This window comes from Syngnathus scovelli, chromosome 9 (assembly GCF_024217435.2).
Source record: "Syngnathus scovelli strain Florida chromosome 9, RoL_Ssco_1.2, whole genome shotgun sequence".
Classification (NCBI taxonomy): Eukaryota; Metazoa; Chordata; class Actinopteri; order Syngnathiformes; family Syngnathidae; genus Syngnathus; species Syngnathus scovelli.
The window spans coordinates 8,160,998-8,179,897 of NC_090855.1; the positions used below are offsets into that span (position 1 = coordinate 8,160,998).

The window sequence follows — 18,900 nt, forward strand, 5'->3', positions numbered from 1 at the left end:
TAGATTCACGTTTACTGTTTAACAACTGCTAATACAGTCTGTTAAATATTAGCAGAAGCAATTCACACAGTGTTCCACTATGCCACTCAAATCAAATGTGTTATGGTTTGAAGAAAAAAAAAAAAAAGACATTTGTTTCGATTTGTAACAATGACAATTTACGACAACCAAGAAAATTGCGGGTTAGGTAAGGTGCCCAAGGTTTATCTGAAAAGGAGAGTTCCAGCCAAAAACCGTATGATTATTAAAAAAGCAGACACTTGTGTAAGGTTATCTTCTCCATTCTACATAATCTACAAACATTGCAGTTTACTTTACGAGATCCAAGATGTGACAAAATAAATAATGGCCAGTTAAGGGTTGGCAAAGAAAGTATGTCAGAGCAATGTACTTTCCCCACTGAAAGTCCCAGGCTGCCCACTGTGCGAGGCAGGAGCCTTTGTGGTGAGACCAAAAGCAACATGAGGACTGTAAGAAAACTCACAGGAGAGCATCTGGATCTTTACAGATGCCCAGTGGTTATCCAAACTGCATCACAAAATTGTATACATCCAAGGAAGTTTTGGTCAAAGCATATCAAATGTGTGTGCTTATTTGTCCGTTCGTCTGTAGGCTTGTCCAAAAAATACCCTCATAAATAATGGGACATTGTGATTTCCTAGGAATGTTGTAAAAGTGAAGAACACGGGATGTTGTTGCTTTTGTCGGCAGGTTGTAAAAGCAAGAACCAAATTAGCGAAATATCACAAGGTCGCTGCTCTTTTGAACCTAAGCTCCTGTCAAACGTACTCGCCATCATTCTTACAGGCACACACTGTCCGTTTGTGTTAATTAGATTTTGACAAGAGAAGGATTGATTTAAGGAAGCAGGGCATACCCACTAAGAAAGAAAAGGTCAAACTTAAGTCAAGTTATACTTGAAAGATCTAAAAGTCCTGCACAGAGGCACCCTGTCTATTAATCAGCTGAGGGAAGTAGACGTGCAGCGAAAGCTTGTCAGTGTTATTTCTAAGGGCTGGTCCCAGATACAAGAAAGAAATCCAGCACTGTATGATCTGTGAGGTTTTCTTAAAAGAGAAACATTAGTGAAAAATAAAACATCCGTTTCAAATCTGAGTCCACTATTTGATGTAGCCAGGGAAGAAAAGGCACACTTCGAGATCAAACAAGCACCTACAAGTTTCATATTGAGAACAGAGATGTAAACCAGTCTTGACATAGACCTGCTCACAGAGAAGACTAAATGGCGAATTTCTAGTTTCCTGTGTGACCTAATCTCAAACATACACGCACGACAATTGTCTGGAAAAGAAGTCAAGAAAAGTTTAAATCATCTGCAGCCCTTTGATAGCGGCTAAGTAATGGGGGGAAATCGATTCCCAAGTCAGGCACTTGACTGCAAGGTGTGAGTAAAAGTGCACAGGCTACATGCCGTTTTGTATCAGGGGTTCGTTCACCAGATACGTCATAAATAAAAAAGAATGGATAAATGAAGTAAGTAATCTTAGCAATATTTTTGCGTATTTCATCTCGTTCAGTCTTATTCATTTAGCTTTTTTATGATTCCGACAGAACAGAAAAAGCCTTGTTTTTAAATAAAATCAAAGAATATAAGAAACAGAAAAAAACTACTGATGGCATAGTGGCAGAAGTGTCCTTGAAGAGTTTTTATGATTTTGTTGCTTTAAAACAACTAAAAATGAATAGTCCTTTATTCGTAACAATAGGTACTCACCAGCAAGCAGGCATCTGGATCATCTTCCCATAAATTGCTGTGCTAAAGGATGGAATAACAGGAATGAGAGGAGGGAACCCGCCTATACTGTTTTGGCATGTCAGGCCTGCCTGGAACCCAAACACCTAAAGAAAAGAGCAAACATATGACAGAGGTTATTTCTAAGGGCTTCGCTCGTTTAGAAATCTGCATTGTTGCAAAGTTACAGTTATTTCCCTCTTGATAAAGTTTATTAATAAACTATTTGTCAGAAAGGCTTTGACCACTATATTGTACTTAAACTAAGGTAAGAGTTTTATCCATCCATCCATCCATACCGCTTTTCCCCACAGGGGTCACAGGCGTGCTGGAGCCTATCCCAGCAGTCATCGAACACTCTGAACCGGTTGCCAACCAATCGTAGGTCACAGAGAGATGAACAACAAACCGCATTTGGACGGACACCTACAGACGATTTGGAGAACTCAACCGGCCTACCATGAATGTTTTTGGGATGTGAGAGGAAACCGGAGTACCTGGAGAAAACCGATGGAGGCATGGGGAGAACATGCAAACCCTACACAGGGAAGGCGGAATCGAACCCACAACCTCCAAACTGTGAGGCAGAAGTGCTAACCACTGTTACACCATGCCAACAATTTTACACCCAGATTAAAAGTTTATTTGACATTTTGTGTTGATTAGCAATCCTGACTTTATATACAGATATTACTAGTAGATAGGCCAGGAACAACCTGGGATGGATATTCTTTAAAACTGATTTCAAAATAATTTCTTCTAGCTTTTATATGTAATTTGAAAATTACATATAATTTGAAATTGTAATTTGAAAATTACATATAAAATGAAAAATGTTTGAAAAATGTTTTCAGTCTTGGTCATGTTGTGTCAGATGTCCTCCAAACATTTTAGTTTACAGTCAAATAGCTTGCATGTGTTAATTCTACTTTTAAGTGAAATATGGTCTGAGGTGTTTCTATTGTAAAAGTCTAGTTTCAAGCAAGTTAATGCTATTATTAGTTCTAAAACACTGGATTTATGTCAGAAAATGCATCACCTGAGCCTTCCTCCCAAGCTGAGTTTAGCTATTTTCAACAACTGTGGGGGTGAGATAATGGCTTACCACCACCATCGAAACAGACACCTAAACTCTGACAACCAATCTCCATAAAACAAAGATTAAGATAAGCCTGAGTTTATACCCATTGCAAGTCACTTCCTGAAATGGGTGCTGATGTGGCCGGACTGACCTCCACTAAGACATGAGCCCACTCTCAAAATACAGGAGTGGAATTTGACTGCTTAATTGCAGAATTAGCAGATGTTCATTGGCTGTTTGGTTAGAATGATCCTCCTCCACTGACCAGTTGATTGTTAACCCTTCAGTGACCCTGTGATAAGGGCTAACAGCATGACATCCAGCCCACATCCTGCCTTAAAAAAAATACTTCCATGCCATTTCAGTGGACTTTCATGCTTTGGCCATGGCACTAATGTTGAGATGAAGTAATGTGTCCCACTGTCCAAGGCTTGTCAAGTGTAACATTTCTCCTTGTAGATCCAGCAGTAAGAGAAAGACGAGTTAAAAAAAAAAAATTAAAAAAAAAGGCTATGTCTTAAAAATAAATTCAAAATAAACTCACCAATATATTCAACATGACTGGCAGAGTGCAGAACCATACCAAGGAGGTGGACAAAATAATAATAAGTAGATAGTATTAAGTGACATCTGGTAATATAAAAGGTTCACGTGAATATAAACTTGTCATTGAACATGTATGCCAAACTAACGATTTAAGCCTAAAACCCGACAGACCAACATGAGAAGGTCATAGTGCAAGCGGCAACAGTGGTCTTTAGCATCCCATCTCAATGCGTGAGCAGGACCAGAGCAGGACTGGTACTTGTCAGGAAGCTCACAGTGCTAAGATTTTTATGACCCGGTGGAAAAGGGTCATCAAGGTCAGTAAAGGGTCATTTGCACCATAACAGGGTGGAATTACAAGTGTGGTTATTTAACTGTAGACATTTGACGAGGGAGGGTGTATTAAAAAAAAAAAAATTGGCGTAAAAGCATTGTGTGTCTAAGATTTTCCAACATATGTGGTGAATCTTTTTAAAGAAATACATTTTTGGAAATGTAATATGAAAATAACTTTGTCTTAGTCGTTCAAATCTATTCGAGTGTAGGACATTTAACACCTGTTCTTTCCTAGGATGTACTCGTGAAATGTATCAGAATGAAACAAAAAAATGAAAACTGTCCTATTTACCTTGAGGTAAAAATGTGCGTAGCAGTGATGCAGGAGGTTGTCAGTTGGCTGGTTGAGCGCACTAACAGTGTTGGCCAACGTCAGTGCATACATTGGCACTGAATGCTCGACATTCACTCTCTCCATCTGGAACTGTAGAGATGGTAGGGGGCGCACTGGCTGAAATGCTGCTATGTTGACAGGTCCTGGTGCAGCCTAGGAAATTAAATATAGAGGGAAAGAATAATGGAGAGAACCTTAATGTTAAAACTCAGTGTTTTCTTTAGTTGTCTGTTTAATGCATTTTACACTACACATAAAATCTAGTTCCACATTTACATGTATGTATTATATACATACTGTATGTATTATACACATCTCTTATTAATATAAATATATAATACATGTTTGCGTGTGTCTTTTTTAAAGATTCATTTTTCAATTTGTTGTCATGTTTATATTCTGTGCTTTGTCCCATATTGATTTTTGATGTTGAAATCTACTTGTAAAGTGTGTACGTGGGCGCAATAATCACATCGAAATGTCCTGCAGTGCGGGAGGTAAATGAACTCAACAGATTCTAATTTTAATTCATGGGAACTAAGGTTGCCCGATGGAACAGGAATAAAATAGTGCTACTCAACCTTGCATCAGAATTTTTTATTTAAAATTCATTGTTGTGTTGTACAGAAACAAAATATAGAAAACCTTTTTTTCTGTCCAAATACCTACAGATCTAACTTTGTAAAATGATCTGAGAAAAAAGTGCTTTATGTATATTTTTCCACTCACCTTGCCTCCTATGATAACAGGCATCAGCATGTGGAGAAGGTTGAATTCGGCCATAGAAACTGTAACTGATACTTGGAGGAGTGTGAGACAAGTGAGTCTGGTGGGGATGAATTCCTCTAATCTTGAAATTTCTTCCGGAGTGACTGGACCACAACTTTCCTCCACAATTTCTGCAAACAACAAACAATTGTTTAAAAAAAAAAAAAAAAAAAAACATTGGCAAAGTATAGACATTATGAACGACATCTTACCTTGCTGCACTCTGCAGTAAGGTTCATACTCGTGGTCCATAGCACAAGTGACCATTTTAAGTATACGATGGACAGCGCTACTGTGCAGTTTGATGTCTAAAGGTCCAACCACGAGTCTCTTGATCGATGCTTCTTGAATGGTTGGCGTTACTTCTTCCACATTCACCGCAGAGAAGTCCTGAGTATCTACCAACAGAAAAATCCATGATATACCCCAAATTATATGAAATTTAGATGAATGGCAGTGTCACATTTGTCAAATTGTATGCGTCCAACTTATAGAGAGCAGTACAGCATAAAGAAGATGGCTTTCTGTCAATCAAACGTATGTGAATTTGACAGTCTGACCTCAACCAATCCAAATACCTGTGGGACGAACTAATAAACACCTTGATTCAACAGTATTCGATGGTGTAAAACACCGGTGTCAAACTCAAGGCCCACGGGGCAAACCCAACCCCCCACATCATTCTATGCAGCTCCCAAAACTGTGCTAAAAATGTTCCTTTTTTTTTTCAAGTTCAATTCAACTTGATGAATAATTCATTGTGCTCCACCCACCCCCTGGCGAAAAGTAATCTCCATGGCCAACAACTCCAAGAAGCAGCACGAAAAACATGCGTACGACGACAAAAAAGTTGTTGTGGACCACCGGACATTCCCACAGTCATTTCACTCTTGATCCATCTGAACATGAGAGTGCAAAGTTGCGTACACCACATTTTTGTGCAAACGCACCCTTTGTACATGAGGCCCCTGGGCACTCCAGCTGGGGTCAAAGCAAAAACAAAAATGTGAATGCCATGATTTTTTTTTTTCATACCATGATTCAGACAGTTCAAATTGTTGCCGCTACACTTGTCTGCATCCTTTCTAAGAAAAAAACAAATGATTGATAATGCACATCCCTAAAGAGGGAAAAAAATTCAAGGTGTTGACATTTTCATTTTAAGTTTCATTAAATGCGTCCATTTACACAAAATGATTTGATTGGTTTCTCAATCAAGTAAATGTATGTATATTTTACGCAAAATTAAGCAATTACAATAGTGTTTAGTTGTGCTGTGCAAGGTTTTGATGCAGCCCAAAGGAATCGGCTCACACAGCATTAAACTCACGAATGATGAGTATACCAAATGTCCACTCACACAGCTGTCCCTTCAGTCTCTGCAGGCCTCAGTTCCAGAGGTCCACTTAAAAGACTGTGCTCCCCAGCAATAAAAGTGAAGAAATTAAAAATAAAAGGGGTGGCTGAATGGGAGTGAGAGGACAAAGGGTCACAACTTGCTTTAAGTTCCACCACCACAGACAACATTCTTTTAGTTTACAAGTCAAGACAAAGTATGAACTGCCTTCTAAGCAATGTGGTTCTGTGATGGAGAGTATATTTTTGAGATTTAAAAAGAGGCAATTGGCATTGCCACTTCCTCTTCCCTTCTTCAGTTTGACTTCACTGGGAAGGATTAGGTCTAATATCAACCATATGGCTACAATTGAATAATAGTGACACGGCGAGGAAGGAAGACTATGGTAAAGACTTAAACAATTTAAACTGTGTCTCTGCTCTTCAAGTTTAAAAAGAAAGTTACTTGAATTTGAAGTCAATTAGTAAGTGTGACTTGGATCGGTTAGTTTTCTAGTTGACTCAAAGTTTACGTTTGTCCAGTGGCAATAGAGACTAATTTGTTTGGACGACACAAGATCTGGTCCGTGTGTTTCCACACTGACAAAAGAGAAGCATTCCATTTGACAAGGTAACCATCGTCATCCCACAGGAATATTATTGTATACTATTCCTACTGTAAAATAAAACTTTGACCGCTAATGATGACAGCACCAATGTTTTTTTCTTGAATTTTGAATTATCATCTAAACTAGGACTGCTAAATTTGATCATCAGCCAACGTTTTTTCCCCACACATTTTATGAGTGTTGTACAACCATGCTTTCTGACCAATTTGGTCATATGTGATAAAGACACACAGTCATGTGTTTTTAATCAATAAAGTCACTTAGTTAAGTTATTCCAGATTTTAAATGGTATTTCTGCAAAAGTGCCATGTCCAACATATAATGTAACTTGCCTATACTAAATTATTGCCAAAATCTGTTCCAATTGTCCAGAAGGAGGATCATTTATTCTCCAGGTGTTGAATCGTGCACAATAATCCTTTGCAAACTGCACGATAAACGACAGGCAATTTGGCCAGAATTCAACTTCAAATAGATTCCACTTCAACATTTGTCTGTCAGACTGGATTGGGCCCTTGAATCAAGCCAAAACCGCATGGTCCCTCTGGAGTTCTGAGCTGATATAAATCTTTCATGTCAGTCAGACTTCATCATGTCTGAGAATGCCTCTTATAAATTTAAATTATAAATTGCCAATAAATCAAAATACTTAGCAATCACACTAACACATTTGTAGGTCCAATGGGTTTTTTTGTTTTGTTTTTTTTGCAGTTAGATATAAATAAATTACCACTCAATGGAAACTTTGGATCTTTCAGACTTAAACATTGAATGCTTCAGTTCAAGAATGAGAACACCCTTCCGACTTCTCAACACTTGCCAAAAAGAGTGACACCTAATTAGGCAAGACTGTCCCAATATTCACTTTCTCAAGTGCTTACGGGTAGAGAGACAGAGGAGGAACAGTGTTTCAACAAGCATCGTGAAGAATGAAACTCAAATATGTGTCAGCAGACTAAACACTTTTGCGACAGTTGCCCTCCAGGTAAGTTGAAGGTGAGAGAAAGGACAGGAAGGGTCAAGGACCAGGTGGCTGTGACTCAAACAAGACAATGTCTTTATTCAAGTCTCTAGGGTATTTTATTTATGGAGAAGAGAGAAAAGGAGAAAAAGAAGGATATAGGAGAATGGAAACAGAAAGCAAAAGACAGATAGGAAGAAAGGCAGGGCAGGCCAGTGCAAAAGAGAACATGACAAGGATAAAGAAAAAGAGAGTAGGGGTGGCAAGGTTAGCAAACAAACTCTGTGAAGAGCAATGACTTGAAACAATACCTTTGCTGCTGCTGTTTTCCATTGTGTAGAGGTAATCCAAGTAGAAAGCACCAAAGCGCTGCATGCCTGCTATCTCTGTGTAGGTCACCTGTCAAACAAAAGAAAAGTTAGATAAACACGGCAGTGAGGGAGCAAACAAGTTGATAGCCTTCAAGAGTGGCAATGACTGGGGTCATCTTGGATATGATAAAGATGGGTTAAAAATTCAAGATAAAAAAAAAAAGAAATTGAAAATTCATTGATCTCTACATTTTTAGAGACGTTCACGGTATAACAAGTTAGGAGAAGCTGCTGGGGTTTTAATGACTATGTGTTTATGGTTATTTAAAACTGAGTTTAATGCTGAATGAAACGAACTGTCGTCCCTCCCGTGCGTCATTTTGAATGTTATGAGGACGAACTCCCGTTGCCAAAGAGATTGGTTGCCATTTAATTGCAGGGCACACATACAATAGGCTGCTATTGAATTTACCGTTACAAAAAAAAAACAGGAAAGTAAAGTACATTCTTGTTCCTCGATTAAGACGTCAAATTAGGATGAATTATTTGCATTCTTCAATCGTAAAAGGAGTTTGACTGTTGTGCTTTATTATTTTCTGACATCTTTGTGATGTCTAGTGAGCGGGCCTAATTTAAGTATAAAAAGTTCTCATTCCAAATCCACATTGAAGCAGTCCATGATGCTGCATTGTACATTTTTGTTCTGATGACATGTGGTCTAAAGAATTTGGTAAATACTGCATATAGTCCAAACTGAATTGCGATACAAGGTCAGATAAACTGTAAAATTGTATAAGATCTGGTAAAGTAGTGGTAGTTTTGTTGGCCAATGTGTTTGCACTCTGCGTATCGGGCATGTTGTTTACATCCATGCACTTCGAGCAAGTATTTGTGGGTATTGTAAAAAATGTTACGACAAAGTTGCTACAGTTTATTAACTTTCCAGTCATTCGTCATTCACCAGCCAAACACGTTTGTCAGTGAGAGACTGATAGACCTGTCAGTTCTGACAGAATCCCCAACTAAGTTTAAGAGACTATAACTTTGAAAAATATTGCAGTGTTTGTATTGAGCCCCCTGTAATCTTTTCACAGATGCTCTCAATCCATTCTGGCAGAAATGTTTGCAAACATTTCAGTGTCTAGACGTGCAAAGTTGGTAGTGACAAGACTTGCAGCTGTAATTGTAGAAAAATGTGGCTCTACAAAGTATTCGATGCTGCATGCAAATGGACAACACCTATTTGTAACTTTTATTTGCCGTTCCACTTCACAATTATGTGCTACTTTGTGTTAGTCGATCATAAAAGAACCTCAATCAAAAACAAAGTTTGGAAAAGTCCCAGAGGTATGAATACTTTTTCAAGGCACAGTGTAGACAATGCGGGTGACATTTTTAAATTGCGCAACAACATACATGTACCTTTTAAGCGCATAACACTAGAAGAACCTTTGCATTTATCCACACAGGACAAAAAGAAAGGTAAATCCCCATACTCAATCAAACTAACACAAAATGAATGTATGAGATACACAGAGAACACACACACACGTGTGCACACATACTTAACCTAACCCCAAACTAAATCTTGAGCTCTCCAAACAGAGATTTCTATGGAGTCTTATCAGAAAAGCAGGTTAATGAGTAATATTTATTATAAGAGGAACTCTATTAGACTGTCATGCTTTTGGATCAAAGCCATTGGCTGATTTCATAACCGCTAATGAATTAACACCAAAACCTTTGACTCTTTGACTTTCGAGTCTGAATAGATGGATGGATGGATAGCCAAACAAATGATGGTCATGAGCATTTGGGAGCAAAGTCAACACTCAAGCTGTGATGAAGGGAGCTTAGAGTTGTCCCACAATCTTTGGGTTGGTAGTTATTTGTTCAATATGAGGAAAATTCCGATAAAGGGTGCAAGCAGCTGAGTGGCTAAAATTAGATGTGCAAATTTTAAAGTTAAATAAAACATTTATTTCTTACTGATATGTAGAGATGATAGGCTACATAACTAAACTTAAAAAAAAAGATAAATACATCTGTACTTAGTACTTCTGAATATAGTAACAGCTGTCATTGCTTCATAAAAAACTTTACGTAATTACAATGTATCACTAACCCGAGCAAAACAGTATTACAGCTAGGTGCTAATTAAAAAGGGCAGCATTTTCATATGGCTCTAATTCCTTTAAACCTCTTGGGATCATTTTGGGATTGTTTTCTCATAACTTGACATTTTTGTATGTGCCTAAGCTGCTTTGTGATCAAATGTGACTTTCCAATCACAACGCACGCGACTGTTAAGTGGTCACATGATGTGGGCAAGAAGGAGAGTACCATGCAATCTGAGGCACCATCTTCACATGAAACATATTATGAGGCCATGTCCGTACTAGTATGCATTCACATAATTGTTGCAGATTTGTCTTTGAAGAGAGTAGCAATTAGATGACAGCGTCTCAACAACCATTGATTTCAACAGAAAAGAGCATCACGCAGTGAGTCTCAATTATTGATATACAACAACTAAATGATGTTGTTAATTTGACGAACGACTTCTAAAATGATGTAATTGGCCAAAAAATACATGGGAATTAAATGCTGTGACTTGTAAGGTAAAAAGGAAATTGCTATAGTACTTTAAAGTAAAAGACCTTATGAGTAACTGAATCCAGGATGAACTCAGCCTTGACGCCATTGTTCTCTGGACTGCGATAGTCAAACAGGGAGTTGGTAAGGTAGGTCATTCCTTTGCTGCTTAGGGTGTCGCCACAACTGAAAAACACTGCATCCTGGAGGAGCACAAAGACAAATGGAACAAATGAGAAAAGATGAGAGAAATGAAGAATACTAATTTTCGACTAGCCTTTCAGGTTCTATAGTTATCATCATCATCATCAAGTGTCTTGCCTGGAACAGGCATTGACGGCCATGGCCCTCCATTCTTCTCTGTCATCCGAAACTTTCATGAACTGGTTGTTTGTTAGCTCTTTATGAGTTGCCCATTCATTGAGGCTGTCCACATACATTTGTCGTTTGCGTCCTCTGCTTCTCTTTCCCTCAATCTTTGCTGTTGCGCTGAGATGTTCTATTCCCTTTGTTCTGTAGGTGTGCCCAAAGAATTTCATCTGTCTTTTTCGTACTGTATTGAGGAGTGATCTTTTCATATTCATCATTTCGAGGACCTCCTGATTTGTCCGTTTTTCCTTCCATGATATCTTCAGAATTCTTCTGAGGAACCACATCTCTGTTGCCTCTAGTTTTTTCCTTATGCTGCTGTCGATTGTCCAGCATTCGCATCCATACAAGAGAACCGACCATACATATGCCTTTAGTATTCTGAATTTGGTTGTAGTTTTGATGTTTCTGTTGGTCATGACTGGGGACAGCTGTTTAAATGTGACTTTCGCTATGGCAATGCGTTTTTGTACCTCTGATATGCATTTCCCGTCTGATGTAATGGAATAGCCCAGATATTTGAACTATAGTTATAACAGGGTCAATAATTGTCTGTCTACATAGTGATGTTTTTTTAAGAAGAAGAACGAAATGCTTAACAACTAAATAACAAGGCATAGATTGCATTAAGGGAAATAGCATATCAGACCGGTTTAGGTAAATAAAGCAACTACAACCCAGGGTAAATGTTCCGTGTTTTTTCACACCACATGTTCTTGGTCTTCATTTGTAGCTTTAGGTTTGTCTTACCTCTTCGGGTCGGTTCATGTTTTCTTCAAAATCCCGCACTCCCATGATGCCTTTTAGACAGAGAGCGCGGAAGCCCACGAATCCAATCTGACAGTTAAAGAAGGGCTCTCCTTTCATAAGCACCTGAAATTTTTAAAAAGTCAAAAAAGTCAAACCAATGGACTCTTTTGAAAACCATCCACTCTTCAAGCCTGAAACCTTAGACAAAACTAAATGCAGCTGAAATTGCTAGAGCTTAAAGGAAACAGGAATGCCATTAAATGAGAAAAGTCGTGAATGAAAATTACACAATGTTCACTATGTTAAGCTAACACAAATCTACAGAAAGCAGAATATTCACAGAATGTAACATCTTACAACACACAATAATGACGAGGTCTGGCTTTCTGAATCGTTTTGCTTTCTATTTCTGGTCCGGTTTTCAGACTGCTCACTACATGGTCCAGAAAAAGCATAAATTACAAAAATTGTCTTTGGAAATGTGGAATTATTACATCTGGTAAAAAGCTTAAACATAGAAAACACATGGCTATCCCAAGCAAGCAATCAGAGAAAAACGTCTATCTACACCAAGGGAGAAATGCAAAAATGATCAAACTCAGGCAGAGATTTCACTGCATTCACAACTGGCCAGAGATAAGTGACGAGGGAGACTTTATAAATACAGTTAGAGATGGAAGTATGCTGGTTGTCTACTCCAAAGAAAACATGACAGCAATTTAAAATGCAATAAAAGCATTAAGAGAGGATCAAAAAGAAAGACAATATAGTCATACATTTTAACCATCAGGATTTTTGACGGATAATTGCAATACAAACACAGATGATTCTTACCTCAAGAGTGATGCCTTCTTGTTCCAAGCCTAAGACTTCTCTTGATTTAACCTTCTGGGGACTGTAGTAGCTGCTCTCTGCCTGGGATTCGGTCAGCTGACATAGTGGAAGAGAGCCCATTGTCAAAATGTAAGGTTGCTCTAATTATAAGTAGGATTGACTATACGATTAAAAGTATACTATTTTCCAAATACTATACTATTTTCCAAATAGTTTCATAGAATCAGTCAAAAGATAAAGCTTAGTTGCAAGCTTAGCTTTTATTTAGACAAAACAAATACTACTACTATTTTCCAAATAGTTTCATAGAATCAGTCAAAAGATAAAGCTTAGTTGCAAGCTTAGCTTTTATTTAGATAAACATAAAGCAAAAACATTTGCGTCCGAAATTCCAATAATCTTAATGCTTTGATATTAAAACATAATGTCATTTGAAAAAAGTTCTTTTAAAAAACTGAAAACATGTGTCCGATACTGTGTGTGTGCGTCTGCATACAAAATTACATTTGTCTTCTGAAAATAATTTGATTTAATAAAAAAAAAAAAAAAAAAAAACCTATAACATCCAAATTTCAATAACAATGAAGCCCTGCAAGATATCGTTCAAAAGATAAATGATCCTTTTGGTCATTTCCTTTACCACAAGTACTTTCATCAAATCACAAATCACACTGCGCCAGCTCCTATCTAGTTTTCTGCAAGGCCCCTGATTTGCTCTTCAGGGAATGGTAATCAGAACACCACTAGAGCTCCCCAGAAAATTCCAAAGCTGATGTAAAATAGGAATTGTACTGCAAAACGTTTACCCCTCGGAATGAAGCTTGAACAAAGAAAGGATGCGAAAGAGCATCTGGTCAAAGCTAGCTGGCTGCAACAAGAAAGAGCAGTGGATGCTTTCGAGTTTGGCTGGTGTAACAACTGCGGGTGTAGAGTGGAACCGTGCAGGCCTTAACCCATTCAACTTTTGCACAGGAAGCAGGTGCAGAACAAGAAGCAGCTGTGCACTATTATCCCGACTGATGGAGCCGATTCTCTCGTACTCACGGCCTTCCTCTCCCATTTTCAATTAATCACATGAGGACTAACCTGCAGATTCCTCGATATAATGCTGAGGAAGGAGGTTATTTAAATTGTAAGTGGATGAAGCTACTATATTTTGCTCTTTGACAAGAGAGTGAGATCAGAAGTATTAACAAGTATGAAGAATAAGCTATTTGGGGAGTGTGATCAATTAAAAGTAGGACATTGGAGAGGCATTGTCAGGCTGCAGGGTTTCAATTTTAGAGCAAATCGTGGACTTGATTGGCCATGAACCCAAAAAATTGCACAAATGGTGAAATACTTCAGTGCGTCTTTTCCTCTATAAATCACATCTTGGAATAAAAATGCCAAATGAGAAGGAGAACAGATGAAAGTTTCGAAGGCGTGCAGAGGTGAAACAGAAAGCTTAATTGCATCTGTTAAGGTAATTTATGAATACAGTCAATTTCTTTGAGCAAACAAAACTGGAGAGTATCTCATCTGCAATTATAACAAACCCTCTGTGGCCAAGCCAATGAATTTCAAACTATGTTTTAGGCATATATGTATTTACCAGTTCCGCTATCTAACGGTTCCGAAAAAGAAAGAGATTTATAAAATAAAATAAAAAATGAAGAAATCGTTTTAGATGTCTCCAATGACTCCGAAAAAAAAGTAATTCATTCTGATTTAAACATAGCACACAGGGGCATAGTGTGCAGTAAAGTGATCTGAGGGGCTGAACCTGAGGGTTAACATCGACAAATAATATATAATAATAACAAATTGATGGTGATTTGGGAAGTTCTCATGCAAAAAGGTTGGCAATGCATGCACAGTTTCGGTTGTCGATGGACACGCCTCGTTATTAACTAAATGTATTAATTCAATGCATTCAATTAAATTGTTTGAATCAACTTCTTCGTGTGTATGTATGTTGTATTAATTAGGAAATAAAAATATATTAATAAGCAGTATTTTAATATGAATTAATATCACTACTCATTAGACCAAAAAAAAAAAAAAAAAAAACAGCAGTCTGCAAGTGATAAATTACCTTAAATGTTACAGAAGCCTTGGTGCAGTAGAAGCCTATTGAAACAATAGGATCCTTGGGTGTGTGTTGCTGGAGATTGTTTGGGATGCTGCCAGTCTCTCTTTGCTGGTAGAGACCTTCCTCGCCCTCCTCAGAACTCACAATGGCTGGGACAAAGGACCACGCCCAAGACACCCAGCCTTCGTTGCTATCTGCAGAAAGGCCTGAGTCCATGTAGAACTCTTGAGTGGAGTACTGGCTCGGAACCTGGTTCTCTATGTCCATATGCATCCCTAAGAGCCAAATAGATAAATAACAAAAACAGCACACATCAATTTTACCGTACAGTCTTATGTGGCTAGTAGAGCAACAAAAGTCTCTTACCATGTGAATAATAGACCCATGTGGTACAAAGTAATTGGGAATTAAAAAAAAGTAAATAAATTTAAAAAAAAAGGGATTGTCAGACAGAAAAAGAGATATATATTAGGTGATGATTGAGTGAAAGAAAAAAGGAAGTAAAGAAAGCAGAAACACTGGCACATTGGTTGGTTTTGTATCAAAAACTAACGGCTCGGAATGCAATCCCCAGTCGCAGGTTTGAACAAAGTACACTACACTGTTCATTCTCTGATTCCGACCTTTCAACTTGTGACTATTTCCATAAAGATGGAGAAAGAGGAAGCTGATGTCAATACACAAGAATGTGTAATCCCATTCCTTGCTGCCTCATGTCCTCTGCGGAAAAACAATACTGTCCGTGAGGTCATTCCTTAGGAATCCCAGAGGCTAAGGGGTTGAAATTATGACATATTTTAATTAAATCTTTCACTTGGTGAATTGGCAGTTGGAAGTCCAATGTTATGGGTTATTATCTCTTTCCCTCCTCCAGTCTCTCTGTTCAATTTGGTCTCTTTTCCCTTAGTTGTAGTCTTTGAGCTATCATTTCAACAAGTCAAGCTGTTCTGTTTCATGTCAGAGGCTGACAGAGCCTACGTTTGAATTATGAGACAATCAGAATAAGAGCGCAATTACCAATGAAATGATCAAAACACAGCGGCTTAAGGAGACTTTGAAGTTTTAATCCAAAGAAGTGAGTGGAAAAATTCCCAGAGATGTGGGGCTGATTTCCTGCATCTGCAGAAATAAAATGACACACTGTTTCCCACATTAGTTCAACCTAAGTTTTAGTGGCTGAATTCAACATAACTAAAATCAGAAGCGTATCGATGTCCAAAGTAGGGCACCAGGGCAGCATTTAACACCTGACACATAGCTCCACAGCTTAGAACAAGTGGCTCTAGAACTGAGTGAGCATCTGATTGACGGTGAGACAAACCGAAGAGGACAAATAGGAGAAAGGCTGTGCCCTCAAAGGCCAGCAGATGTCCCTCCATGTTTATGCAAGGGAAAGGTGGACTGATCACCTGACACATTAACAAACCCTGAACTGCTCCTACTCTGGTGTGTCTTCTTGTTGCATACAGTATGCATGATTTAACTTTTATACAAATTCCCCTTGCCGGTAATGTTTATATATTTGCAGCCTGCAGCAATACATTTTATATAATGCACTTCAATGAGAAGATTCTGCAACTTTATCTCAAAATGTAGCAATGTAGTTCAGCCCAAGAGCGTTCATAACTTGGCAAAATATTTGAGGTTTAAAGAGTATCTTATGTGTGGAAATAATCTTGCAGTAAAATTTTCAGAAATGAAAAAAATCATTACAATGCAGGGTATTAAATATGTGTGCGTGTGTGTGCGTGTGTGCGCATACGAATACACACACAAACGGATAGATAGACAGATGACAGATACGCAGGTAGAGGACAGACACCCATGCATACGATAGTGTATGAAAGTGAGAGTGTATAAACATGTTTTTTTATCTGCTACATCCTTTCGTATCCATATTAATATGCTATTAATATGCTTTGTTAAATCCAAAACATTGTGACATGTCATCACCCTGACATATGTGAACCATATGACGTCTTCTATCCCGTGGCCTCTAACCAATATGTGTGATAGTCTGGTCCATTCAAAAAGCCTATGAGAAAAGTGACAGCAAGCACTCCTTCAAAGCAAACACACTACAGAGCACAAATCATATGCATGAGCCATTGGACAAACTCCAGGCCCTTACACACAAATCATACAGTAAAGAGAGTTTGCTAATGCACGCAAATACTCAAATTGAGCGCATGCACCCATACGTACACCGAAAGACAAATTTAGAATCCTCACATAAACTTGCTAAAACTACTAAATTTCCCAACTAAATCGTTGATGGGTCAAGTCCTTGACCTTACAATTTGTCAATAAGACACAGGCTCATCAAAGTAAATCTTGAACAATATTCAGGCATAGACACATTGAGTATTTAGCAACATCCGTTTCACTATTTCAAAAGGGCTGCTGTGGAAAAAGTTAATTGAAACAAGAAAACTAGTGACGTTAGGAAACTTTTGCATATTTCTGTACATACAGCATGTGAGATCAATAACTAAGAGTCAAAACAATCAAATGCGGTTGTATTCAAAATGTACTCATGGGTAAGGCTTTTATTAGCTGTTGGTTTATTTTGTTTCCCTGAAACACAATGCACTATAATAACTAACCAGTGGTCCCTATTTGAGTCAATCCACCCATTTCATTGGAAAAACCTCATGACACAAGACCAAAATATAGGTCATAAAAAATAAGAATACCGTATTTTCCGGACTATAAGGCGCACTTTCAATGAATGGCCCATTTTAAAACTGTGTCCTTATACAAGGCGCACCGGACTATAAGGCGCACTGTTTTTGAGAAAATTGTAGGTTTTTAGGTGCGCCTTATAGTCTGGAAAATACAGTACTCAAATAATGATTATCTTGCATACACTCACAAATTGAACTACTCAAATTTGGACTTGTTCAGTTGAACACAAAGCTGATATACTTGCAGGAAACCTTGACTTATTCTGTTGTAATGTAATGAATGGCTGGCTACAGAGGTAATGTAGATTATCATCTAATGGAAGAGCATTGTGTAGTCACTGCATGGATAGATGGCCAAAGGTGTATTTGAAATGAAATAAATAAGATGTTTGGGACAAATTACCGGTCAGTGGAATTCCAGCAGTTCCACAGATGGTTATGCTTGTGTGCCACAGTACGCTGGTTAGGAATTACTAAACTCAACAATACATTATTTGCGCTCTAATTCTTCTGGCATTACTATTGGGGAGAAAATCGCAAGTAAAGCCTAATGTTCATGTACGAGCCAGAGCTGTTCCCAATCTTATCTCAGCAAACACACCCAGTTTCTTTACTCTGTCGATGGCTTCCAGCAAAACAAGCTCTGTGGGTGCTCGGGTTCCAAGAGTTGGTCCCCCCTTGTATATTTTTGTGATAGGATACTAATTTATTCTCAGAGGCTCCAAATAGCAGTAGCATGACACCAACTTTTACATCTGGCATTGGAAACCAAACTAAACGGCGCCAACTTACAGTTCCCAGCCAACAGGCAGGGAGAAGGTTGGTGGGAGTAACTGAAGCAGCTACAATATATTGTATTCTTCCATGACTCCCTTGGTTCTGATTACCACTTTTTCTATTTGTTTATTTCTATTTCTACAAATAGGGTGTTGGCCCATTGAGACGTGGGACGTGATAACTCAATTGTGTTGAGATGAGAATGAGCATGAGGTGGGGTTTAGTTATGGTTGTGTCTTTCGTTATACAAAAAACATTGTAAATTTATAACAATGTAGAGGGAGTGGATTCCATTCCTGGCCAATACCCCAATAACCGGCCACGACCGGCTGCAAGCTCAAATAATAAGAAAAAAAAGGTGGGTTGCATTAGGAAGGGCATTCAGTGCCAAACCAATAATGCGAGTGACTCGTTTTGCTGATCTCTGATTGGACAAGGCCAAACTCACAACAACATAGCAATCAACAACCATACTGAGTTCCTGTTGTTGTAAACGGTATTATAGGCAAGTGAATTAAACAGTAGTGAAGGTTCCTGTTACATAATGACGTAGTAAAACAAAAACAAGGCATATGACCATTAAACCTAATTTTACATGCGCAAATGCTCCAGGTACAATTGCGTATTATGCAGTGTGCACACGTCCGCAAATGAAGTCAGGACCATGTGTGTTTTAGTTGGCTCCAGGATGTGAAGAGTGTGATTTCCTATGAGGTTCAAATCAAAAACTAAGACATGAGTCTGTGTTTGATTTACCCTT

General features: G+C 38.3%; 1 protein-coding gene across 6 annotated transcripts in view; it reads right to left on the bottom strand.

The window, feature by feature from the left end:
- The window catches only part of LOC125974911 (intermembrane lipid transfer protein VPS13B), a 212,407-nt gene that overhangs the window by 176,859 nt on the left and 16,648 nt on the right, over positions 1 to 18,900 (bottom strand). For all 6 annotated transcript variants that reach the window (XR_007483786.1, XM_049729841.2, XM_049729843.2 and 3 more), the window contains 9 exons: positions 14,680 to 14,951; positions 12,603 to 12,698; positions 11,769 to 11,891; positions 10,715 to 10,852; positions 8,055 to 8,142; positions 5,031 to 5,216; positions 4,780 to 4,949; positions 4,009 to 4,203; positions 1,736 to 1,860 (listed from right to left, as the gene is read on the bottom strand). Coding sequence is in view for 5 of the 6 variants with exons in the window: in XM_049729841.2 (XP_049585798.1) it covers positions 1,736 to 1,860; positions 4,009 to 4,203; positions 4,780 to 4,949; positions 5,031 to 5,216; positions 8,055 to 8,142; positions 10,715 to 10,852; positions 11,769 to 11,891; positions 12,603 to 12,698; positions 14,680 to 14,951 (1,393 nt within the window). In the remaining variant the exon portion in view is untranslated. The remainder of the gene's footprint in view (positions 1 to 1,735; positions 1,861 to 4,008; positions 4,204 to 4,779; positions 4,950 to 5,030; positions 5,217 to 8,054; positions 8,143 to 10,714; positions 10,853 to 11,768; positions 11,892 to 12,602; positions 12,699 to 14,679; positions 14,952 to 18,900) is intronic.